The following is a 24161-nucleotide window of genomic DNA, read 5'->3' as shown; positions in this document are numbered from 1 at the left end:
TATAGTTGTTTTCCTTGGTCTACATGTTGGATACGAGAAGTTTTGTAGGCAAATTGTCAGATCCAGAAAAAGAATGTGCTTGTCACGCTCATAACGATAAACTAAATACAATAATACAATATTCCACAGCAAGAAACCAGAGAATCATCGTCCATCCTACCATGCACGTCTCCTCCCACCTTTCCCCCACTTCTCCACCAAAAACTCCGTAAGGAACTCATACAGTTCCCTATAAGCACCACGTTTCTGAATACTATGGTCACTACACACCCGCCCAAACGTCAGAATAGAAGTCGGAAAACATCAAAACAAGAATCACGAACCTATCCGTAAACATCCTAAACCTCCACCCTCTCACCTCCTCCCTGGTCAACATATCCATCAGATGTGCCGAATTGGCATAATGAACGTTATCATCCCCGCTCCCATGAGCCAATAAATAATCTATATTATGGAACCCAGTCACATTCGAAATCGACGCATTGATGTACCCTCCCGGGTTGACATCAGGCAGGTTCATATATCGTTCAGTGTATATCGAGTCTAAGAGAACAATTAGCTTTCCATTCATGAGGGGGGGGCTAAGCAAAAAACCACAACATACCATACAACCTCCAACTCGTCACAGGCGCAACCGCCATAGACAACGAATGAACTCCCTGATCCGCTTCTGCAACTTTCGAAGCCATAAATCCACCATACGACCACCCCCAAATTCCTATCTTCCGGTTATCAACATACGTTTTGGAAGCCCAAAGCCTTCCACCTTCAATCTGATCTTTCGTCTCAAAGAACCCCAAGTTTCCTTTCACCCAATTTCTCATTTTCCTTCCTTTAAACCCAGTTCCACGTCCATCGAGAACCACGACGATATACCCCAATCCACAGGTTAGGTAGTAATGCCAATCTCTGTTCATAGAGAATCGAGCATTGACTTGTTGACTTCCAGGCCCTCCGTATACATGGAAAAGTACAGGGTACTTCGTCCGACCAGAGTCATCCATGCGAGGTGGACGCATTTCCTTCACGTTCATTTCTATGGTAGATGTGAGCCCTGTATTTTAACGCATCTCAGAGTGAAAACCACATACCAACACCATCACTCTTGATCGTATCGTAGATAACCGTCGGCATCTCGTACTCGTTGGTCACATTCACCAAGTGTTGATTCGAAGACAACACAAAGTCAAAGGCTGCAAAAAACGTAAACGCCATCAGCAACTATCCTTTAACAAAGAACTCAAAACGGACCTTCATCCCCAGTTTTCACAATCCTCTGCCACGGTACGTTAGGCCCCGCGTAGCTTAACACGTAGAACCCAGCTTCAGGTGAAAAATCCGTGGAGAAATATGCCTGTTCTTCTTTTCCACCGCTCAGCTCAGCGTTGAGATCGGGGGAGACCACAGGTACGTTGGGGTTGATCAACGTCGAGGGTTTGGATAGCCATTTAGGTTCGGTGGGTTGAATATCAGTGGAACGAGATGTCGGGAGTGGTACAGAGTACAGGTGTCGTTCGATGGAAGACTCTTTCGTGGCCTCGAAGTAACTATTAAATTATGAACAGTGAATGGAAGGCTTGAAAGAAATCGAGTAATACGTACATGTCGGCAGCACCAACACCCTTAATACCACTGGTAACCTCCCATTCACCCTTCGTTAACCATCTGGGTTCAGAGCTGTTCGAAGGCGAGAACAACGCGATGTGGTTGTAGCCCTCAGGCGTAGGAACAATATCGAGGTATCCGAGAGATATCGGGTAGATGTTTTGGGCCTGTAGTATCAAAGAGGAGAAACAGTTTCAGCAGACGAAAGTCGCAGGGCGACGAGCTGAACTAACACTTTCAATCCAACCATCATCTCCCTCTTCTCCATACTTTCCCAACTTCCGAACCACAAGACCCTGACCCTCTCCTTTCCTAGACCCAGTGGCGATATTGAAGTATACCACACTACCATCATCCGCGTTTCTGTTGACCTCCTTGACAATCAACTCGTCATCACCAACCCAAGCAACCTCCTGTATAACAGAATTGTCCTGCTCTTTTCTTCCTTCCCAAGTCAACTCCACAGTTGCCTGCAAGAAGTTGAATCAGTACAAGATCTTTTCTCGAAAAGCTCGTCGGAGAAACATCACCTCTTCAACACCCCCACCCGGGATAGCATTCAGATCAACCACATACACGTTCACAATCGGATTAGCATAACCCGGTTTGGGATACCTCATTCGGACCTCTTTCGTATAAGGGTTGACCACGTACGAATTTTCGGTTGGGTTGTATATCGGAAACACGTATTCGTCCACAGCGCTCTCGTTGAAGCTGAGGAAAGCAAGCTTGGTGGAAGTGGGGGAAAACCATAGGGCAGATGGAGCGGAAAAGATCTCTTCTTCGCACACCCAGTCTGGAACGCCGTTGAAATATGTCGACTTCGCTTCAACCGGTGTGTTGGTGATGCGGACCGGTTCAGTCGCGGCGCTGTGAGCGGTGGAGGTGAGTAAACAGAGAGCGAGTATGAAGGAGAGCGTCAACTCACTCCGCCTGCATGAGAACATACAAATCGTTGTCGTGAACGAAGGCGACAGAATCTCCCGTTGGGGACCAAGTAGCAAACGCCGTTTTAGGTGGATGGGTCGGCAGTATTAAAGGAAACGTAATTTTAGCTTCGATGTTGTGGATGTAATAGTTGCCATAAGACGACCACCGCCATTGCTATGAAACGAACAGCTGTCAAGGACGTTGCGTCCATGAGGGAAACCAGAACGAACCTTGACATAGTCGGTCTTGACAAGGATATCCTTCATATCTGGTGACACCTTCCAATCTGCAATGGCGATTTGGTTACCGTTCGACTGCAAAAGAGTTAAACAAGGCGTGGTTGTAAAAGGCGAAGCAGCGCACATACGTCCTTCACGTCCTGCAAGTTCACCAATACTCTCGTTTGGTTGCTTTTCAAGTCTACAAGTTTGATAAAACCGCCGTCATTTATCGAGAAGACACCGTCACCAGCTACCACACAGCCCTGAATTAGTTCGAGTAGAGACGAGGTTAACGAGCTCTACACCTTCTGGTACCCATTCAACACTGGTTTCTATCGCACGGAACGTTCCATTGAATATATGATCCATCGTAACTTTCTTCGTGCCAGGTATTCGGTAGCCCGTCCCGACATACGTCCTGGCCGCAATTAATCCGATTATGCCACTGAGAAAGAGCAAAACGAGGATAGTGATTATGAGAAAACGAAGCGATGAAGGCCTCTTTACGTCGTTTTAAGTGTCAGTCCTCAGAGGCAATACCAACGAAAGCTCACGACTGACCTTCTTCTTCTCATTTCCGAAACCACTCTCTGCCAATCCAGGGCTCATTGGGGGTTTCTCCATCGCCAACAACCCCTCCTCTTCTTCACTCGCAGCACTTGAATCCGAGGAAGCAGCATCAAAGGAGCCTTCTCCATAATAAGTGGGCGGTTTGACTATTGATTTGCCAGATTTTGTAGAGAACACTGAAGGTGCGATGGTGTCTGAGTCGACGTCGTCTTCTGTTTCTGTTTGTTGTGAAAGAGTGTGGTATTCTGATAGCCGCATAGTGAAGTTCTATGGCCAGAGCAAGCCCTGGTTTTTGAGAAAGAAGCGATGAGATTAAGGAGACGGTGAGTGTGACGGTGAGAGGAAGTGACAGGTTGTACAGCTTTTTTTCGACAGGCGCAGCTTGGACGTGCGTACCGGTTCAGTTTGACCATGTCCATTCGCCGGGGGGCAATGTGAGGCTTCCGTACAACAATAACTGTTAGTATCCACGCGGTATTGAAGACATTTGTGAGTACTGAAAGGCAGAAGGCTTGAAGCCTGCAAGCCCATAGCTTGTGATCTAATGATCTAAGTAGTCTAGATACGTAATAGATAGATACCTCAGGCGTCTTCCTTTCGAACTCCCATCTTCCCTTTCTTGTGAGGAGCGGAATCAGCGGAATGCCATATCACAGACATATGAACACAGACCCGACCGACCTCAACGCGAACTTAGTTTGCGCCGTTCACTCCGTTTGCAACTAATATTGCAGAACCACCCTCGCGCCGTCTGGGCTTCCAAGTCTGCAAAACCTTTCAAAGTACCAAAATATGTTTCTCGCACTCAGATATACCAATGGAGGTCACTGGTAAATATACTTATGTAGCACTATATTTACTTGCTTCAAAGTAACACCTTCCGAATTTCAGCTGGTACGGACTCCCGATACAAGGAAAGAGAATCATCGTCCGGAGTTCCGCCTATGAAATGAAACAGATGAAGCCCCTTCCTTGGGAACACGCCGCTGGTTCAAGTGAGGATTGGTGGGAAGCAGGAAGACGCCTCCCAAGAAAATCGTGACAGCGATGTGGGCTAAATCTCGGTTATATTTCCAGGGTCGAAGACGAGTCATCTCTAAGATTGCAACCACCGCAACCTTTCGCGGTGGATATTTTCACTGAGGAGTCATACCACTGTTGATCAACAACGAGGCGAGTTGAACTCTAGAAAAACTCGCGATTCAGCTTCTCAAAACCTGGCGACATCGGAATCGACGCTTAGCGCTTACAATTAGCGCTGAACCCTTTCTCGCTCCTCCCCTTTCAATAGGGAAGCAATGATTGCTCCCAAGGACGAGGGCGTTCTCTTGGATGAAATGTGGCCTCCATCGCGCGGATCGAATGCCTTGGATGGAGAATATCCAAACCCTGCTCTCGTAATTCGTTTACTCGAGAGCGATACTTCTCCTTGGTGTATTCACAGAACGTGACCCGTGCCGCCTTTATTCTCCTTGCATCCCCACCATCCTTTATCTTCGTCACCGTGTCTGCACTCCGCCCACAAACATTCGCCAGATTCAACGTCTGTAACAAAGGACAAATCATAGCTGAAATGTAGAGGTCATGGACGGGAATCAAAGGGCGCATATAATCATCAGAAAGTGGGTTTTAATAATTCACAATGCAAAGTTAACGATGTAATTGAGGACATGAACCATAGGCACTCTTCAAACGCACCTGGAGAAAAGGGAAGGTCCGTCTTGAATGATTTCAGCGAGTAGCAAAAACTGTGTAAATGTGGAAGCTCCAGATCTTATACGGGAACGGGAAAGGAAGAGCGTTATTGGAACGGAACCAGACCTCGATAACCAACATTCTGCGCCTGCTAAACGTTTCGATATCAAATCCTGCCATTCCTCAAGTCTCTGCTCCGAAAATACATCATGAAAACGGCGTGGTCGTGATAGAGCGAAGAATGGTGGATCGGGGATAAAGACGTTGATAGAAGACCACAAACGAGGCGTCGTTAGAGCAATCTTGCGCCAAGTCTGCATACTGCGGTAACAACAGAGGCGCGTGTTTCGTGCTCCGCATCCCAGAGTATATCCTCAAGGAAACGTCTAAAGGGAGATATTAGCGCGCGATGATGGTCGATGTGAGTCTGGCGGGGGTCTCGTTCGGTTCTGAGTGCCATAAGGGATTCCTCTAGTCGGGATATCTGATGTTTTTTTTGGGTACTTATTTTGTTTGCCGACTGCAGGTGTAGTATGTACCTGGTACCTGCTCCGAACCTTTGGATCAAATATATTGAATCTACGTCGAAGTGGAGCTTCAATTGCGAATATCGAGGGGGCGATGCTGACCATGAGGATATATAGTACTGTATGTGTCTAAACGAGAAGACTCCTGGAAATCCCGTCGAGTCAACCTGAATGGAGCGTCATCGGAGAAATTATTTACTCGAAATGAATTGCGGTGACGCAGGTGGCCAAATATATGCGGGATTGCGTATGCAAACGAGCTAGTGACTACCATTCCAGCGGTCAAAAGGGTGCGTTCCATATCTGCCATTTAATACAAGCACTACCGCGCCGTCTTCGATGGCAACAAACGTATTTCCAGAATTCTAAAGCCGCCCATGTTGATGTGGAAAATGTTGATTATCAGTAGGATATTGTTTTACTACAATAAATAGCAGTCAATTGTTGAGAGGAAGGAGGACAAGAATTGTAATTAAAGTTGCGTACCTGTAAATTTAATCAATGGAGTGCGTTTTTCATACACCGAAGACCTTTCGCATGCCCAGCAAAACGATTCATAGTCATTGACCCTGTCTGGGTTCCTGCAGTTGCCGTGGTTTGAATCGAGTTCTACGCATATCCAGGGCAGCCCAAAGTAGGTACATACTAAAGCCCTTGAGCGACCCGAGATTGTGGAGCTGTGATTTCCACGAGTCGTTGTTCTGAGAGAAGACGAAGGAACAAACTGATGACTGATGATGGTGCTATAGCCGGAAGGTTCGACTCCAAGCGGTGATCGAAGGGACGCTACTACTGTCATACACACGGAGATGAGTTCCACCTTCAGACGGAGGTGACTGCTATTGCAGTAGCCCTCTCTAACTATCGCTACGCATCCGATAACATCCGGGAACCACAGAGACTCGGTACCTGTTCCCGAAATCTGAGAGCCATCGATCAATTCATCTCGATTCACACCTGACACTTTATAGTCTACTTACTACGGTGCTCTACACAGCGTAGATTTATTGATGACTGGCGCTTTCCCAGTTGCCGTACGGCCATCGGTAAGTTTCCGGTCTTGAATACACTCAGACGTCTCGGGAGAAGTAAAGTCTGGGCGTCGGTTTCCTAGCGACCTAGCGAACAGTGGCGTTTCGAAACCGTCAACTCCTTGAGGTGCAGATTCAAACGGCAGGCCACGGCACGCAATCGAGTTGTCGTACTTGTTTATGAACGTGTGAGGATTTCGCCATCGCAGAAGATGAATGCTTTATAAGGCCATCCTGAGGAACTGACACACTTAGCGCAGGACCGTTCCGTCAACAACAGTTCAACTCACTTTGAAGAGAGCAGAGAAGCACAATCATTTCAAGCACGAAGCCCATACACGGGTTCATGTACGTGAGTCCAATTGAAGCTTCCTTTTTCCACTGGAACTATACTCAGATGATAACTAGGACGCATCCGATGTTGATGACACCGTCTAGAGATGGAAAAACGATCAGTCACGACAATACGTCAAGGACAAGTACATCCCGAGCCACCATGGGTGTTGCCGTTGCAAATGACGGTTGTCTTAGGGTTGCTGAGAGGCTACCGTGAGTCGCTGTGAAAAGGGAAACTGATCATTGACTGATCGTTTTCGTCCTCCATGACTGTGATAGAGTTGCAAGTCATCCAGGACAGGCTAAGGAGTAAGCCGCAGTGGGAACTCAAGTTGCCGTTTTCATCGTCCGTGTCGCAGCATCGGAGGCCAGGCCAGGATCCTACATCGGTGCATCGAAGCGCTGTGGTAGCCGCAAGAGTAGTGAGGGCAGAGAGGGCGGAGAATTTGTTGAACAACATATTGAGTGAGGGTAGTGCTTGAACAGACGACTAATGGAGTGTTCGAGGCTCGATTAAAGAAATATATGTCATTTGAAAAAGATTTTATAGGTTTCGTGAGCTGCCCATTCTGATAAGGGTGGTACCTACGCACTTGAGTACGAATGTCATTCGTACACAGTCTTCTGCACGTGCTGTTGGCTTTCGGCTGGCGACGTTGAACGTTGAAGATTGTCCGCGTTTGTATGGTGGGCAAATGGGTGTAAATCCGCGTGGTACAACTTGCCAGTAGGACGTTGTATCTAAGAGAGTTGGGAGCTGGAGGTCAAAACACCCGCCAAGATGGGAATATGGAAGACAGCCTAAACGAGATGAAGGAAATCGATGTTCGAGAGCCGCTTGACGCAAAGTTGACAGCGCTTGATCATGAGCAAGTTGTCACCGTGACGGCGATATCGGATTCGCATTGCACTGCCTTAATCCACCCACGTGTTACGATTCCATCACCTACCACGATAATAACAGGCTCAACTCCAGCCACAATTGACGGATTTCCAGCCGAAATCCTTCACCAAATCGATCTTAGTGGACGGCTAGTCCGTCATGCACAGAGCTAGAGGTGGTTGTAATGGATTGGGCAGCCCAAATGTTTGGTTTGGACCCTGTGTTCTATGGCTCATCTGGCGTTGGTGGAGGCTGTCTGCAGGTGAGAGCAGATTTGTCTCGACTCAATGTTCGGGTGGAATGAGTAACTTTCTTCCAAAGAATACCGCATCCGAAGTGGCATTGGTTGCCATAGTCGCAGCTCACAAGAGCTATATGGATAAGCACCCAGAGGCTAAACTCGAAGAGCTCAGGCTCTTTCTCTAGGGACTGGAACAATAACAGGATTGAAAATGCGGCCGAAATATCATATGGACGAAGATGGCTAGATGTTTTGACTATGAGGGCCCATGGTCTATCAGCATGATTTGTGGTCGATGGAGAGAGAACACTTGCGATGTCTTTCAATCCGGAAATATGGCGCTCCTTCATGCTGGGTACCGTAAGCCTTGGACGGTGTGGACAGGAGAAGTACTCAGAACCTAGCTTGACCGATCGGGAACATCTACCATATCCTTTCCTCATTCCATAACAAAGAACTTTTTTGACTCCTGATGAATCATTCATCTCGCTGGGAAAATATGGAGATCATCGATAGTACTTGCACATTCTAGAAGATGACGATGAATGGTGGTGTTGGCTATCGGTTGGACTGTCTTCGACGCGCTACCGTGCTATAGGATGGTGCACATCTCTCATATATATCAGCAATCCTACCTGTCTATACCCGCATTCCAAGAAGCTCCTCGGTTGGCCGAATTCGTCAATTGGGACTTCCTCGATTTTTCGGACACGGACGTTCCCTGCGCACAGATTACGGCCTATGAAGGATCATTTCGTGCATACGATTAGGGCCGCCTAACTGAATTGGTTTATTTGCAGGTTGGAAACGCATTAAGGATTCACTCCATCAACTTTCCATTTTACGATGCCAGATTACTTCGGAACACCATAACAATAATCTGACGCATTGAATGTTGATATACCGACTAATGAAGTGACTATTAGATTGTACCTGAAGTCAGTGGGTGCACAATACCGAGCCCTTGGGACTCGGAACATAAAGAACACTTTTTTTCAGGCTGGAGGATGCACGAGCGTGTGGATGTTGGTGGGTCCTTGCCTACAATTCTGCTCCCGGGCGAGAGGTCGCGACTCCCAGCGTTCCGTGTTCTCTATATATACTACCTCGGAATAACGAACCACCAAGACCGACATTTTGTGACGGTTGCTCCTTGCCTACTCGTTAGCGGATTGATGACCATCTTTCTCCTGGGTGCTGTTCATGTTCCCATGTGGGTGTTCTTGACATAATTAGGAAGAAAAGCTTGCTGATACTGACGTCGTTGTTTTATTTTTTAGTTTTCGATTACCATCCGCCACGCTTTTTTTACACCCAAACTTAATGGAGGTACCCGGAACGGCTTTACCAGACAGAATTTGGATGTGGAAACCTTGCCTCGTGAACAGGTTGAATGACTCGGACATGCATGGTACAAGTGGTCGACATGAAAAATGTTTGTTGAAGCTGTCTCCAACGCAGGCAAATAAGGCTACCAAGTTTCAAATGGCGATGCGGGGAAAGGCAAGGCACTCCAATGTCAGGGACGAACAAAACGGTCAGTTCTTTCCTATTCACGTACTTGAGATGAAACTAATCGGATCGACTTCACAGTAAGAAAATGATCGTCAATAAGTTGAATAGGTCTCAATCCATATGACGTTGCTGTGGCTGCTTGTGAAGACCTGCTTATTGACATGACATCAGCGTCCTTCTCGTAGTCCTTATAAAAACGGCCCTCGTATCCTGGGGCTAGTATCCAACAAAAATCTACTTTCAGCTAAAGCACCATGACCCAAATTACGTCTCTTCGAACCGTTGACACTCGCATGCACCCTTTATTCTTCAGCTCCTTCGACGTCAAGGACTGTTGGGACGAGATGGGCCCGGTCGTCACCACGAACCTCCGTCTAACCATTCAACAATGTACCAAACCGGACACTCAGGAACGTCGCAAGGCTTTGTACATGCATGAAAATCCGCACGGGAATCTCTTCACGCTCACTTTAGGACTTTGTGAAGCTGAGCGTGTCGGCTCCATCGTCCGCATCCTTCAGTTTTTGTGTATCATCGATGGTATGGAGTGGTTCATTGCGCCCCAAGTTCAAACTTGACACTCACACTTGACGTTCACAGATGTTCTAGAAGTCCTTCCTCATGGGGATGCTTTGGTGGAGCATGATATCCTCTGCGACGGTCTTCGCGGGTTTTCGAACGCCTGTACACCAAATACCCGCCCCGAGTGGATCAAGTTCCTCCAGGACGTCAAGGCTGAGGTGATCGCGGTAGATCCCATCCGCGGTCCAGCTCTATTCTTGACGTTTGAGGAGAGCCTTCGCATTCGTGATAGTAGCGACGTCGAATTCGAAGCTATTAAACAGTACTTGCCCTACCGACTCATCAATTTTGACTACGAGTGAGTGTGGCCCCCCTCCCCGCCTTCCCCAGCGACTACGAGGATATTGAACGTGGCCTGCTCCATAGATTGGTGGCTAATCTCATCCTTTGGGCGATGGACGTCGACCTTTCTCCCGAAGAGGCCGATTCGGAACTGCTCCATGATTTCAAGTACTCAATCGGAGTCATCGTGGGGCTGATCAATGACTATTACTCTTGGGAGAGAGAGAAACGTCAACAACAGGATTCGGACCGTATCAGGAACGGTGTGGCTGTTCTCATGAAACAGCACAACCTTTCAGATCAAGACGCGAAAGCCGCTGTCAAAAAAATGATTATTGAAGAAGAACTGAAAATTCATACGATGCTGGAAAATCCCCAGTTGGAAATTTCGACTGCTTTGAAGCGATTTCTCGACGGATTGAGGATGTTCGCTGGCGGGTATAGTTTCTGGTGTGCAACGTGCCCGAGATACCAAAAGCCCGAGGGTGACTCTGATTAAAAGCGAAATCAGCACGGTCGACGGAGAACCTCAGACTTAATATAGTCCTTCCTCAATGTATTCTCTGGTTGCAGTCTGAGACTCTACGTACGATATCGGGCTCTTGGCGCCTGGCTACGTACTAGGACGTGATTATGACCAGTGAACCGGTCTGGATACACCCACACCAGAGTCATCGCAACGAATGATTCGAATCCGTGGACTAGTGGCAGTGCTATTTGGTTCAGTTCTGGTTCGACAAGTATGGCGTGCGGGACGCGATTCCCGACGTTGTGGCCGGGGAAACGCACTTACCAACTCCCCCAGGTTGCCCCACGCAGTTGCTCTGCCCACTTTACATTATTCATAAGATGAAGTTTTACGCGATTTGAAGGCTACGCCCCACGGATAATGATTGACACTTTTTTGAGGATTTCACCTGCCAAATGGTACCACTAAGCTGTCACTACTACGTCTCGGTAATCCTCGGTTGTTGGAACACAGTCATATAGCTTCCGTGCCTCTTCCGATATGCCACTACCACGCGGTATGCTCCGGATTCTACCGACTCTGAAGTGCTTTCACTGTTCTGTCACTGATCCATCCATACGTGATCACCTTCAAACTGACAGCGAGAAGTTTGTTGTTCACACCAAGCCCGAGATATTCTCGGCGCTACTTCAAGGTGCTTAAGAGGCGTCAAAGTTCGATATCCGGTTTATTCGCCTTCAGACTTTCCGGCTTGTGAAACCGCTTGCGGCCGCATCATCCATGATGTGTAGTTAGCTGGCGATTGACGGGGAGTCGGAAGTGATTTACGACTCTATGGAACGCATCTGGCCCTATGCACATTGCATTGCGACGCGAGAGCGCATTATTATCGTAGGCGTGATAACCTTACGGGAGTCTTTCTCTCCTTTCCTAGACTAACAAGAATCGTTGGCCGTTTGGTCAACACCGTGTGGTATGCGTGCCTACAATTTCTCCCCTATCTCGCTCCCAGTTTCGAGCATTTTGATCGGAGGTGCTCACTACAAATATCTAGCCGAACGGGACATTTAATAAACTGTTCGTAAAGGAAATGGTTTTTAACACCAAAAACACACGTCCTCTTGAAGCTCCTCCAACAAGTTAAAAAAGGGAGACGATGACGGTGGACCCAGTACGGAACGGTCCTGACCTATCCTTGGCTTTATATCAGAGCTTTCGGTCCCCGCGATTGTAGCGCGGGCGACTTCGACTCGCTTGAAGAGTAACTTCTATATCGACAGCTCAACTCAGAGTCTGACTCGGATGTCTAGCCGGTGAACCTTTTCTCCTAAGATGATTCAGATTTGTCGCTCATCTTACTCCTTCCGTAATAATAGCCAGTGAAACAAGGTTGTACGTACACCCTCGTATTGGGATTTGGAAAACGACAAGGTAGGGACTAAAGATGGTTCGGGTCGGCATGTCCCGATTTGCCACAGGATATGTAACACAGGGCACGTGTTGTGACGCGTCGCGTCTTCACCATCAAGTGGCGAGCTGTGACTTTCGAAATCCGTTTCTGAAGATTTAAATAACAGCCATCCAAAAACTAGACTTCAATCGGCGGACATGCAAAGCAACATCTTGTTCGCCACTGGAGTTCCTCCATATACAATTTTCGTGAAATCATAACTAGTACAGCCTTCATGGCCTACAGACAAATTTCTAAGCATTGACTAGAACGCATCCAAGATGAACGAGATTGCCTAGGAGGGGCAGCTACAGTAAGCAAAAAATTCAAGAAAATTGAGTCCTAATAAATGATTACCGTAGCTGTTGTCGGTGCAATTGACGGCAGTAGTCCCAGAAGAGCTAAAGGGAAAAAAAGTCATCGTTAGGAATTGGTGTGTGTCAAAAGGATAAAACCGATCGTCAACTTACCATGCACCGTTTCCGCTGCCAACAACAGTGATCGGACTGCAGTTGAGACCGACGAGGCCGGTGATATTGTCCAGATCGACCCCGAGCAAGCCGAGGAGAGTCTTTGTAGCACCGGTGATGGCGCTCGCCTGTTGAACTTGCTGGCAGCATTGGGTACCAGTGCCTGCTCCTCCTCCTCCGCCACCTGGGAGAGCCATGGCGGTGGTAACGGCGGTAAGGGAGGAGAGAGCGAAGAATTTGTTGAACAACATAATGAGCAAGGTGAAAAGTACTTGAACAAACGACTGCTGGTGTGTTCGAGTGAGGAAAAAAGACGTCGTTTGGAGGGGTTTTTATAGGTTTTGGGGTTTCAATTTCTGACTTGCGAATGTACTTGACTCTGGACTGGGGGACGAACCGACTCACCGCGAATGTATGGGACTCTTGTCAGAGTGGAGCCTCAGTGGAGTCCTTGGGAATGCGCAGCGTCCTAGAATCATGTTTTGAGCATGCCATTGAATAGTTGAAGAATTCCTTCGAAGGGCCGAAAATTAAGAAGGCCTTCCGTCCAACCTCATCCCGAATGTAATAAGCCGGTAGGTGGTAGATGACGACAGCCTCCAATACGCTCGCATGTTCTGGAAATTGGAAAAGATAAATCGAAACTTTGGAGAATCCGAAATATGAAATGCACATCACCATCGTTTTCCGAATCCGGTAATACTTGCCCTTCGCGCGTGAGCTTTTGTTTGCGCAGGTAACTGCGGAGGCGAATAAAATCTTTATCGCCGTCGATGCAAGCATTAAATAAATTAGTACCAACAGCCGCACTTCTCCGCAACGGGTTGCTCCAAGCCTCAAGGGATCTTAAGTTTGCACTCACAAACGATTAATATTCCTAGCCGAGGATGCTGGCATCTTGTTCTCCCAATCCTTATTTTTTCCTTCAATTTCAATGCCCAAAAACCACGAACGACGCGGTATGTTCTCGTGCCACACCTGTAGTGGAGTTCCATGGACAGCCCCCATGTTGCGGACAAACAGAGGAAACTGACAGTGGTATGATACTGAATCTGAGTAGACCACTTATTTGACATGAAGCAAACAGGTCGCAGGAAGCATGCTCGGCTTGCGAAGAGTACATCATCATCATCCTTGAGCCATCCGAATGACTGTTGCCGTCTTTGTGCTTGCATAGGAAGCGACTGGGTTGCAACGGCCGACAATGCCTGGCCCAGGTTCTGATATCGGGTGAGTTAAACGATTTAAAGACCAAGAAGTTGGGTGACGCCTTCGAGGGGGTAGAATGTTCCATAATTTGAGGTATCCTTGCTTGAACTTCGAAGCGATGATCGTTGACAAGAGACTCGAAGCACACGTGCTCTGGCGCGTCTGAATTCGTTTCCCACGAGTTACGGTTCCGCTGAGAATCAATTATGTATCGAGTTTCATGGGTATCACTAATAGCTGCTACTGCCGAAAACTCCATATACGGGCATTATCCGAACCATCTGCATCAACACCTATCTACATGGATTCTCAGAGAGCCTTCCATTTTCAACTCCCACGACAAAGACGTTCAAACGGTAACGGGGATGCAACCAAGGGATATGAGATTGCCTAGGAGATGTGATCATGGTAAGCAAACATTCAAAAACGTGATTTTAAAACAATGAATGATTACCGTGACTGTTGTCAGTGCAATTGACCTCGGTAGTTCCGCCAGAGCTAGAGGGACATTGTCAGCCGACTGCTTAATGTCAACATGAAAACCAATCATCAACTCACCATGCACCGTTATGGCCTCCAATGACAGTGATAGGACTGCAGTTGAGACCGACGATGCCGGTGACATCATCCAGATCGATCCCAATCAAGGAGAGGATAGTGCTCTTTGTAATGGGGTCGACGTCGCTCGCCTGTTGAACTTGCTTGCAGCATTGGGTCTCAGAGCCTCCGGATCCTCCTCCACCACCTGGGAGGGCCGTGGCGGCGGCAAGAGAGGTAAGAGCAGAGATGGCGAAGAACTTGTTGAACATCATTTTCGAGGGATGGATAGGCGAGTGAACAGTGAACTGCAGGAGTGTTCAGTGAGGAGAAAAGGGCATCGTTTGTGGGCCTTTTATACGTTTTTTGGTCCTGATTCCTAGCCGTCTCAAGTGTTACTTGTTCTTCAAAGCGAACAGCGAATGTATGAGATATGTTGAAGTGGAGTTTATGGTGGAGTCCTTGGGAATATCAATTCAAAAGACTTTGGTATATGTGCTGTAAAGTTGCGATCACGGAGAGAAGAAATTTGGTCAAATGAAACGGTTGCCGGTGATAAATTCAAAAGTTAACCTTTGAAGTGGCGCAGGTGTCTGAAAGCGCGCCAAAAACTTGAACACTACTCCATCAAATTTTACTCGGTCTCTCTCTAACGCACGGGTTTTTTGGATTGAGAAGACAGCTCGGGCACCGAAGATAATTCGGTCTTGAAGCGCCCATTTTATTAGCGGTCTTTTTCAACAGAGCCTTCCTCCTCCGACTGGTCAAAAAAGTCAGATATTTGTGGTAGCGCTGTCGGTGTGAGAGACAAGTTTGAAGTGTGAAATGGAAACATCAAGTAACATGTATTTCTGTTCTTCGCGATTTGATGCATAGATGGCAGGGATGTGTAACGTCGTTGATGGGAAAAAGTATTCTGGGACGATCCTGATCATGAGCGCGGCGGGTTGAACCTACACGTAAAACTCACCGCCATCTCAGTGGGTCCAAGTTGAAAGTTGGAATGATTTCTCCTGCTGGTATCACAAGGACTCAGTGAGTTTTTTCTTCAGAACCTCAAATAGGGATCGGAAGATACCTTCGATCTAATTCTATTTTTTATCTCGTGTTGTTAGGCTACAAAATTAGCATTTCTTCCAGCTGTCGGACGGGATTGCGACTCGGGGTAGAGTACTGCTTGTTAGGATGTGGTGTGAGAGAACCGACAGCTGGCGCAATTTGATTTGCCGCACGTTGGAGCGATTTCCAGCGGAAGGGCGCCAAGTCTGGCGATCTAGCATGCGGTGGGGACGCTTCTGAGTTACGGTTCATTGAAGGTGAGTTGAATGAGTACTATATCAATTCTGGATACCTACCGTACCCGGGTAAAGATCCTTCCATTCTTCAAAAAATATTAAAGCGAGGGATAACTAGAAAATGTAACGAAGGCGGTAAGGATGATGGTGGTTTGCTGTCGGCGATAGGCTCCAAATAACTTAAAGTTCAAGTCGTCACGTTGCACATGTACACGTGTTGTGACCTGTCGCGTCGCTCTCCGTTCCGACGCAATCTGCGAAATACTCTGCGAAATGGGAGATATATCGAAACCACCACTGTTTACACTCAAGCCCGATGCTTTTTTGAGGTATTTAAGCTGCAGCTGCTTCAATGTGCGGCAATAGCTTACTATTGACTCTTCGAAGGATGTAGATCCCTGATAATAATAAAAATATGTACGGAATGTCCGAAAGATGCGAACAAGTTAAGATAAATTCATCGATTGATACATCAATTACTTACAGAGTCCCATATATCAGCGTAATTATCGGAGCCGATGAATCCAATATGAATGATCTTTGCCAGTAAATAACATCCAAGGCTCGAAATCTGGATAAATGAACATCATGGCGGCTGCCGGGGAAGTTCCGGAAGCATCTAACGAAAGAAGTTTTCGTCAGTCACGGTGCTTGTCAAGAGCAAATCCACTAATTAACTTACCGAATACCGTTTCCACGGCGTATATGACAGTAATAGGGCTGCAGGTGAGACCAACGAGGACGTTGAGTCCACCGAGATCGACTCGAAGATTCCGGAAGCATGGGATATTGGGCGTCAGAGTCTCCGGATCCTCTTCGTCCATCGTCTAGGAGAGCAGTGGCGGCAGCACGGGTAGTGAGAGCAAAGAGAGCAAAGAACTTGTTGAACATGATGAAGGTGTAGTGCTTCAACAGACGACTCGAGTACGGATTATAATGGGCTCCTTCCTCGCAATCCGACATTGATGCTGCTGACGACAAGTGCGGCGAATTTAGTTTTGTCTCTCCCCGAGTCTCCACTAATTTCCCTTTGTCAGTTGGAATGAGAGAGATCCCTCAAATTGCGTCACCAGCACTGTCTGGGCCTCGATATTTGCGTGAGCGTCTTCTAATACCTGCGTTCACTCATAAACAACAGTGTCGCGATGACCTTTAGCGATACTTCGCACCCGACCTTCCGAGTTCATTGCATTGAAGTCTGAGGATGCAGATGGAGTTGATTTTGACTGGGTATACCAGTCAAGCTCAAACCAAAGTGGGCAGCGCGTCTGAGTACAGTCGCGGACAACCAAGCACGACAAAAAACTTGACCGAATTATTCCCACTCACACCGATACAAGGGTAAAAAAAATAATGTGTTTTTAAGCTATTTAGAACAATGTGGTCATGATTCAACGAGCCGATTTCGTCCAGGCTCAATATGGAAGTTTTATACCCCAAAAATTGAGACTCGGCTAAAATAAATCGTTAAAATTATGAAAAAATGCGGAAAATGCTCCATTTGCCAAGCTGAGCACGATCCCGGTAAAAGTGGGGTCATCGGAGAGGCGAAGTTCATGTCCAAATATGGTAATTTTGCAGGCGTGCACGTGCCTTCGCCGCAACATGACAGCGGGAAGGCCTGCCAAACACAAGAGAAATATCGCTGGCCTGCGAAATCAAGAGAAAACCAATGTACATGATGACAGACTTCAAGAAGCCACAGAGACAACAGCTGCCGTCAGTTCTCCAAGTTCTCGAGGCGGATCCGAAAATTTCAAGTCCTCAAATGAAAGTGAACACGTAGTGGATATGCCAGATGCCCGTGCAACGCCATGTTCATCAGCATTTGGGCACTTTGATGGCGCGGCTGCCCCGGGTTTTGGCGGGTTTTGGCGGGTTTTTGGATGGTCACACAACCGCACCACCCGACAATTCCACACAACCTCACAATCCACATATATAAATTGTACATTAATCAATAATTTTATTTATACATGAGTTTAAAATCTGCCAAAAGGATGAATGAAAAGAATTACTATAATTTAGAATGGTCTTATGGTGAGTGGTAAAGTTTAATGGTAGAGATTTGGGTGGTCAGACAGGTCCATCAATCGATTGCGAATAAACGGACTGGGGTTGCTGATGGCGTGGTTGTCGGTTGTTCCGGGTTTTCTTGGGTTGCACAACCCAAGAAAACCCGCGGCAATCAAAGTGCCAAAATGCTGATGTTATGATGTTACGGACACGGATTACAGTCGGACGAGGAAAGTTCGGGTGGCGAATCTTCCGAAGATGACTTGGCAGTGCGAGAATGGGAGGAAGGTGAGTTTGACGATGAGGGATTACAAGAACGGATGTTTTATTATGCAGTGGCTATGAGGTTATACGGAAGTTTATCAACCGTTCGAGCGCATATCGTCATGGGCTTACCGGAAAAGCGGCGGAGTGGGCTGTGCGGAAGCAACGGGGTCACCGAGCAGTCTCACGCATGGCAATGATGAGCATTGAGGCAGTCTTAGATACAGCAGCACCACTCTCATAGATAAAGAATGTATATGCACGGGGTAAGGGCTGAGATAGCGGCTGAAAAGCTCATTGAAATCGGCCTAAAAATTGAGACTCGGAAACGGGTCGTGGGAAAAACTTCGGAATACCATTTTTCGACGTATTTCGCTGGTCTGAGTTCGAATCTGTCATTCCTTTGGCCCAGAAAATTCAAAATTCAGCGCTAAGAAAATTGTCGCGCTTGGTTGTCTGCGACTGTAGTTCCGTCAGTTCTGCCGAAAACTTTAAGGGAAATAAACTGAGTCAGACCTTGCCGCTCGGGCTGGCCGAGAATCGCGAGTACACGTTTTCGCCTTCAAATATAGGCCACCTGGAGTCTGGAGAGGCCCTTTATTCTTCCGGAGTGACCCAGGTTGACGAAAAAGCTCGAAATGAGGATTCCATCCCTCGGGCAACCTAGATAGGCTCTACACAAATTGCAGTTTCCGTTGAAAGAAAAATAAGATTTTCGGGTGTGAATTGCCAGATAAACCTGAAGTTCCCCGAGAAAGATTGCCTGATCCTGGCCTAAGGGCTGCAGATCCCAGGAAATACCAATGGTGATGACCGTTGAGTGGAAGGAACTGCCACATGTCACAATGAAACCGGTGCTTGGAGTGCAAGGTTTCATGAAGAGTCAAACTCTCGAAGGTAACAGGTATAAGACGTGTTTTTCCAGAGTGCTACCCTACTCAAATCTAACTAGAACTCCTTATATACTAGAAAAATATCTAAAAGCCAAATAGACATAAACTTGAGACTGTCAGAATGAAGAGAACACAAGATATATCCATCCTGCACGTTACATATGCCCTCCTGGGCTACGCAGTAGGCCATAAAAGATATATACATAAGATGTATGGAATGCTGAAAAATATTTGAAAGAAAGGATCGTATCTCGAGTGAAAAGAAAATACTAAAAGGAGGGGGGAATAATGAGAATACGACATCACAGAATTAACCCAATTGAAAAATCTATTCATCGACAACAATGGAGGAGGAGGAGGATTGACCAGTACCATGGAGAAGCTCTTCACGACCTTTAGCTTTCTCCCTTTTTGCTTTTGTGATGGGGTCAATGTATCCGAAACCTCCCGTACCGAACTGGGTGGCCTCCTTGTAAGCCTTCCTTTCGGCACGATCCCTAACAGCCTTGGTCCTAAATTTGTTGGCACAAAGGGCATCCTGGCTAGCGAGACGAGAGAGCTGTTCATACTCGATGCGAGGGATAGAAACATGGCCGGGTAAAAGAATTTCGCCCTCGACACATTGACGAAGCTCGATGCCGAATAGTTCCGGCGGAGGCGAAGGTTTGTCAAGGTAAAGGATGGGTGACTTATCGTTAGGGTCGCTCTCATTCCTTTTGTAACCGTAGTCCCAATCCGCAAGCTTGTAATTGTCAACACAATTGTTGAAGAGGGCAGCGAAGAATTGATAGCCGGGCCCGGGAGCGTACTCGAGCGAGTACTGTTTCTCGCGGAAGTCTTGGTCGTGCTTGAGATAGAAGTTCACTGCAACGGCGGGTTCACGAACATGTCCAAGAACGGGGTCGTTGTAGTGGAAGATGGTAGGATGGGCATGTTGGATGCAACCATCGCCCGTAAAGTGACCAACCCGATAATGCGACTTAGTTGACTATGCTACAAGGTTCTTTTTGCACTTTAAAACAGTGCTACGGAGCGATATTTATCGTATTAAGAACTAGAGTGAGCCCGAATTGCTAGTTAAAGCTAGTGCCGCTAGTAGAATGTGCCGTAGGCGCAGCTAGACCAGTTAGAGAGAGCCGTAGATCGTGTCAGAAAACTGTATGACCGTTCGAAACCTGTAGAACTCTATGAGCAGAGGACTTAAGCGGTGATTCACCGAGTTCTACTCTCTACATTCTACTATGCACTGGCATATCAAGGGATTGTACTATTAGAAGACTTGTAGTCTTCACAGAACCGTTCGTAGCAGAACCTAACAAAGTCAAAAGACCTTCATACTAGGAGTACCTACTTCTACGGGGGATTTAGTTGACAAGAAATCGGACATAGGACCACACAGACTAGGAGAAATTTGATATGACCGTAGATCGAGTCCCGATCTGAGGAAAAGACAAAAAGACATGATACAGATCCCAGATCACAGATAGAGTACCTAGGAACCAGGCAGGAATGAACAACGGATCTCGGAGTCCACGCTGTTCATGTGCTATGGCGATTCGGAACCCTGGATCCCTATGCTGGAACTACTTGGACACACAAAGTCCATATGATTTGATAACGTCGAAATGCAGGATAAGGTCCGTAGGCAGGAAATACCATATGGTACGCCTATGTAGGTCCATTCTACATGCTGAAACAAGAATGAAGAACGGTCCAGATTGGTCCAAAACATATGATTCGAATACGGAAAAGCTCCGTAGACAAGATTCTGCACATGTAGCAGTCCCTAGCGATAAGACTCCACATGGATTCGTAGCTACGGTGCATTATTTTTAGAGATAGAACAAGTAGAGATAGGATTACAAAGCTAGCGTAGAAGTAGTATAAAAGCAGCTCATGTATCCGTAGATAAAAAAAAGTACTACCCGTGCGTAGGAAAGTCCTGAGTGGGTTGCCCGTGAGTAACTGCTCTTGACACCAATAGAGAGATTTGCCCTGTCTTTGTGCAGTGAAACGATAAGATTTGATTTGAACTATACGAGACCGTCGAGGTCAAAAACTAGAGAACTATCCGTCCGTAGGCCGCTGAGGTCTTGATTACTGTTTCGTGATCCGTCGAGGGTCTTAGCGTTCGTGTCCGCCGAGGACTTAGTTTTCGTGTCCGTCGAGGGCAATAGTCTCCAATCGTTCGAATTAGTCTTACCGTAGACGAAATTCATAGTCCCACTTAGTCCACTGGACAATAAACAGAGCCCCTACAACCCTAGAGTCCCCATAGCTGTGGTGTTTTACACTTGCAGTTACACATTGATTTCATAAAACGTTCCTACGATATTGAGACTGTGATCTTGTGCGTAACCTTTGCCAAGCAGTCCACCCTTGCAATCTTTCCTGGTGTGTAGAGTTATTGATAGACTTTACACGGAGGTTTACTAGTTTTTGGGTTGATTTGGTGTTGGTGCTACTCCCGTAGCTCTGATATTAGGTTAACTCTTGAGTGGTATTCTTCGCCCATTATCTGGTGACCACCGCAGGGGGTGGAAATAAGATTACATTCAGTATCAAACGAAATATTGTGAAATTCCGGTAGTTTTAGCCCTACGGCGAGAACTACAAAAACAACAAAAACCAAAAGAACTTCTCTCAGAAAGATTAGTTCACGGCGACGTAATACTCGCACTTCACTAGCGGCTGGCAAACAAGTCTTACAGACACATAGTCTTACGGCTTTAGCATCTAGTACCCCAGCTCAAGTACCGAGAGCTGGTCAGTCTTCTCGATCTACGCGCAATTCTACGCAAGGAAGAGAAACTACCCAAGTTATCCCAAACAATTTAAGAAACCCCGGTTTCTCTTTTGACAGAAGTCCGAGAGAAGCTTTCCGAGATACAAGATCTACGCAAGGTCTTAGAAACCAAGCGTTAGAAACCCCATACGCAACCCCAGAGATTTTAACTGAAGACATTGAACCGTTTTCTTCACCGTTATCATCACTACCCTCCGAATACAATTCAGACTTCGACCTACGGGAAGAAGAGTTTTATTCTTTTGAACTAAACCCGAGTTTATTTCTTGAAAGACCGTTAACAAGTATGTCCCATATATTGAATGACCCAGTAGCGGCAGGTGCGCCAGATGAAGAAAGACCGATAAAGAAGTCCTGGACGGAGTTCTCTAAAGGTGCTTTGAAAGAATTAGACAAGGATACGTCGAAACGAAGGCTCCCCACATTCAACCGTCTAGATCCTGGAAATCTACGGGAATGGATGGCGGCTATCCTACAATATGGGAAAGTCAAGGGCTGGAAGTTAGATGAATCTTTTATCATTCTAGCAATGATTCAAATGGAGTTCGAGACCTCTCGACTCCTGGCACATCATTTGCCATCTACAAGAGGCTATAGTTGGGCCGCCTTTGAGAAAGAGATGTTTGATTCGTTCCCGTCGATTAGGGATTTAGAAATAGGAGCACTGGAGAATTTAGATCTGTTGAAGGCTAGGTTCTCTGGTATAGGAGAAGAACAGCTACAAAAGCTTACTTCGTTTAATATGGAGTTTGAGTTTGAAGCAGACAAACTTGCAGGAAGTTTGTCAAATCGAGAGAAAGTACAGAAGTTTGCGGAATGTCTAGACCCGACATTCTGGCGAGAGATCAGAAAGAGGCTATGGGACCCTCACTACGTTCGAAACCTGCAGGCAGAAAAGCCCGTAGAAGTAGATAGTGGGTGGGTGGCTTCCCAGCTAGACCCTTTTGCTTTCTCCCAAGTTAGGGATATGGCTTTGACCATAAGTAATGAGTTAGTAGGCGATTGCTACGCACCACAGGGCTTAGATCTGGTTAGCTATACTCTAGGAGTGAAAGCGGCGGCTCCCGTAGGAACCCCTTTGATCACTCGTGCAAAAATCGAGCCTACGATAGCTCCATTGTCTTCGTACAAGAAGGAAATAGCTTCTGATGAGTTGACAATGAAACTTTTGGCCTCCGTAGACGCACAGAATACTCGAATGAACGACTTCGCGCGTGCAGTTTCTGAGCTTTCGAAGAAGATGCCTGACTTCAGTCAGCCTAACTTCTACAAAAACATGCAAGCTATGGCGTATCATAATGGAAGCCAAGGGCAGAGTAGCGGTGGATCTAGGCCTTCGAACCAGATCGCATCCAACTCTACGGCCGCGGGGCAGCCATATAGGGCGCCTACGGACAAAAATTGCATTATTTGTGATGAACCCGGGCATTTCTGGAGAGAATGCAGGCAAGCACAAGAGCTATCCCAGAAGAAGTGGATAGTTAAGAATGAACATACGAATAGATTGGAGATGTACGATGGGAATAACCTCCCACCGCCTGATCCAGTAAAGAAAGAGTCGCGAGCAGACAGAATTAGAGCTATCGCTAGAGAGAAGGGATGGCCAGGTGCTGAAAAGACCAGTTTCTTCTTACAAGGAGACTTGGATCTTGATGATGATCTCCCAGACCGTCAATCTGTGCCTACGATAGAAGTTTTGCTACAGAGAATTGCTGCTTTGGAGGTAGAGACTCGTCGCCAGTCGGGCGACAGCTCAAAAAACTAAAAGGTCCAATGATGGACTCCTCAGATAAGAGAGATAGATCTCGAGATACCCAGAGGAGACCGGAGGACCCCAAAAAAAATAAAATTACCACCAAAACCCCAAGTAGTAATATCTACGCCGTCATTCTTAAGGAAACAACCGTATGTGATACCCCAGAGAAAGCCTTTCGAAGAAGAGGTCTCTGAAGAAGAAGAAGCAGAATCGGATGAAGAAGAACCTCCGTCGCAGGTCGATAGACGTCCTTCTACTCCGCCGCCTAGGGTATTCGATAAAATTCAGCCCGTAGAATGTGTCCCACAACCAAGGGATTCGGTATTGCCCCGAAGCGTAATTCCTGAAGAGAAGGGTGCTTCAAAATCTAAGAAGGTTCATTCCGAAAACGTGAAGAAAGCGTCTACGGAAAATCTTCAAAATGTTGAAACAAAAAGATATAAGCAACGGGTGATACAAGACCTAATTGACCAAATGATGGCCAATCCGGCTAGTGTCTGCTTGAACAAGCTCACGGCTTCAGAAGAGTTCCGAAAGGCATTGCTACGGCGAGTTAGGAATAAGCACGTTCGAACGAA

The 24161-nt window shown here is 46.9% G+C and overlaps 7 protein-coding genes across 7 annotated transcripts; 2 read left to right on the top strand and 5 right to left on the bottom strand.

The window, feature by feature from the left end:
- Positions 1-9: 9 nt before the first annotated feature.
- Positions 10-3704, bottom strand: E1B28_007998 (uncharacterized protein). The gene is made up of 13 exons (XM_043152781.1): positions 3318-3704; positions 3062-3257; positions 2903-3006; positions 2766-2849; positions 2534-2709; positions 2136-2475; positions 1839-2075; positions 1603-1772; positions 1252-1547; positions 1092-1193; positions 605-1036; positions 324-543; positions 10-262 (listed from the first exon to the last, which is right to left on the bottom strand). Exons 1-13 carry the CDS (start codon positions 3582-3584, stop codon positions 157-159), a joined length of 2730 nt encoding a protein of 909 aa, XP_043010868.1. The 5' UTR covers positions 3585-3704; the 3' UTR covers positions 10-156.
- Positions 3705-9046: 5342 nt separating this feature from the next.
- Positions 9047-9643, top strand: E1B28_007997 (uncharacterized protein; the record flags this gene model as incomplete). Its single annotated transcript, XM_043152780.1, has 3 exons — positions 9047-9252; positions 9320-9576; positions 9633-9643. 3 exons carry the CDS (start codon positions 9047-9049, stop codon positions 9641-9643), a joined length of 474 nt encoding a protein of 157 aa, XP_043010867.1.
- A 165-nt stretch (positions 9644-9808) lies between these two features.
- On the top strand, positions 9809-10917 carry E1B28_007996 (uncharacterized protein; the record flags this gene model as incomplete). Its single annotated transcript, XM_043152779.1, has 3 exons — positions 9809-10094; positions 10155-10434; positions 10503-10917. 3 exons carry the CDS (start codon positions 9809-9811, stop codon positions 10915-10917), a joined length of 981 nt encoding a protein of 326 aa, XP_043010866.1.
- Positions 10918-12591: 1674 nt separating this feature from the next.
- E1B28_007995 (uncharacterized protein) lies at positions 12592-13058 on the bottom strand (the record flags this gene model as incomplete). The annotated part of the gene is made up of 3 exons (XM_043152778.1): positions 12592-12632; positions 12695-12738; positions 12808-13058. The coding sequence occupies 3 exons, from the start codon at positions 13056-13058 to the stop codon at positions 12592-12594; spliced, it is 336 nt and encodes a 111-aa protein (XP_043010865.1).
- A 1307-nt stretch (positions 13059-14365) lies between these two features.
- E1B28_007994 (uncharacterized protein) lies at positions 14366-14828 on the bottom strand (the record flags this gene model as incomplete). Its single annotated transcript, XM_043152777.1, has 3 exons — positions 14366-14406; positions 14471-14514; positions 14575-14828. 3 exons carry the CDS (start codon positions 14826-14828, stop codon positions 14366-14368), a joined length of 339 nt encoding a protein of 112 aa, XP_043010864.1.
- A 1526-nt stretch (positions 14829-16354) lies between these two features.
- E1B28_007993 (uncharacterized protein) lies at positions 16355-16672 on the bottom strand (the record flags this gene model as incomplete). Its single annotated transcript, XM_043152776.1, has 2 exons — positions 16355-16467; positions 16531-16672. 2 exons carry the CDS (start codon positions 16670-16672, stop codon positions 16355-16357), a joined length of 255 nt encoding a protein of 84 aa, XP_043010863.1.
- A 2677-nt stretch (positions 16673-19349) lies between these two features.
- Positions 19350-19954, bottom strand: E1B28_007992 (uncharacterized protein; the record flags this gene model as incomplete). The annotated part of the gene is made up of 2 exons (XM_043152775.1): positions 19350-19841; positions 19904-19954. The coding sequence occupies 2 exons, from the start codon at positions 19952-19954 to the stop codon at positions 19350-19352; spliced, it is 543 nt and encodes a 180-aa protein (XP_043010862.1).
- Between the last annotated feature and the right edge of the window lie 4207 nt (positions 19955-24161).

Source organism: Marasmius oreades, chromosome 4, assembly GCF_018924745.1.
Source record: "Marasmius oreades isolate 03SP1 chromosome 4, whole genome shotgun sequence".
Taxonomy (NCBI): domain Eukaryota; kingdom Fungi; phylum Basidiomycota; class Agaricomycetes; order Agaricales; family Marasmiaceae; genus Marasmius; species Marasmius oreades.
Note: the sequence above shows the minus strand (reverse complement) of the source record. Positions and strands in the feature narration are given on the sequence as shown.

Excerpts from the sequence above, each read along its gene's own strand:
- E1B28_007998 (XM_043152781.1), bottom strand. The coding sequence starts at position 3,584 with ATGCGGCTATCAGAATACCACACTCTTTCACAACAAACAGAAACAGAA. Across the intron at positions 3,258-3,317 it reads TCGGAAATGAGAAGAAGAAG|AGGCCTTCATCGCTTCGTTT; the intron begins GTCAGTCGTGAG and ends AACGACGTAAAG. Across the intron at positions 2,476-2,533 it reads TATGTTCTCATGCAGGCGGA|CGCCGCGACTGAACCGGTCC; the intron begins GTGAGTTGACGC and ends CACCGCTCACAG.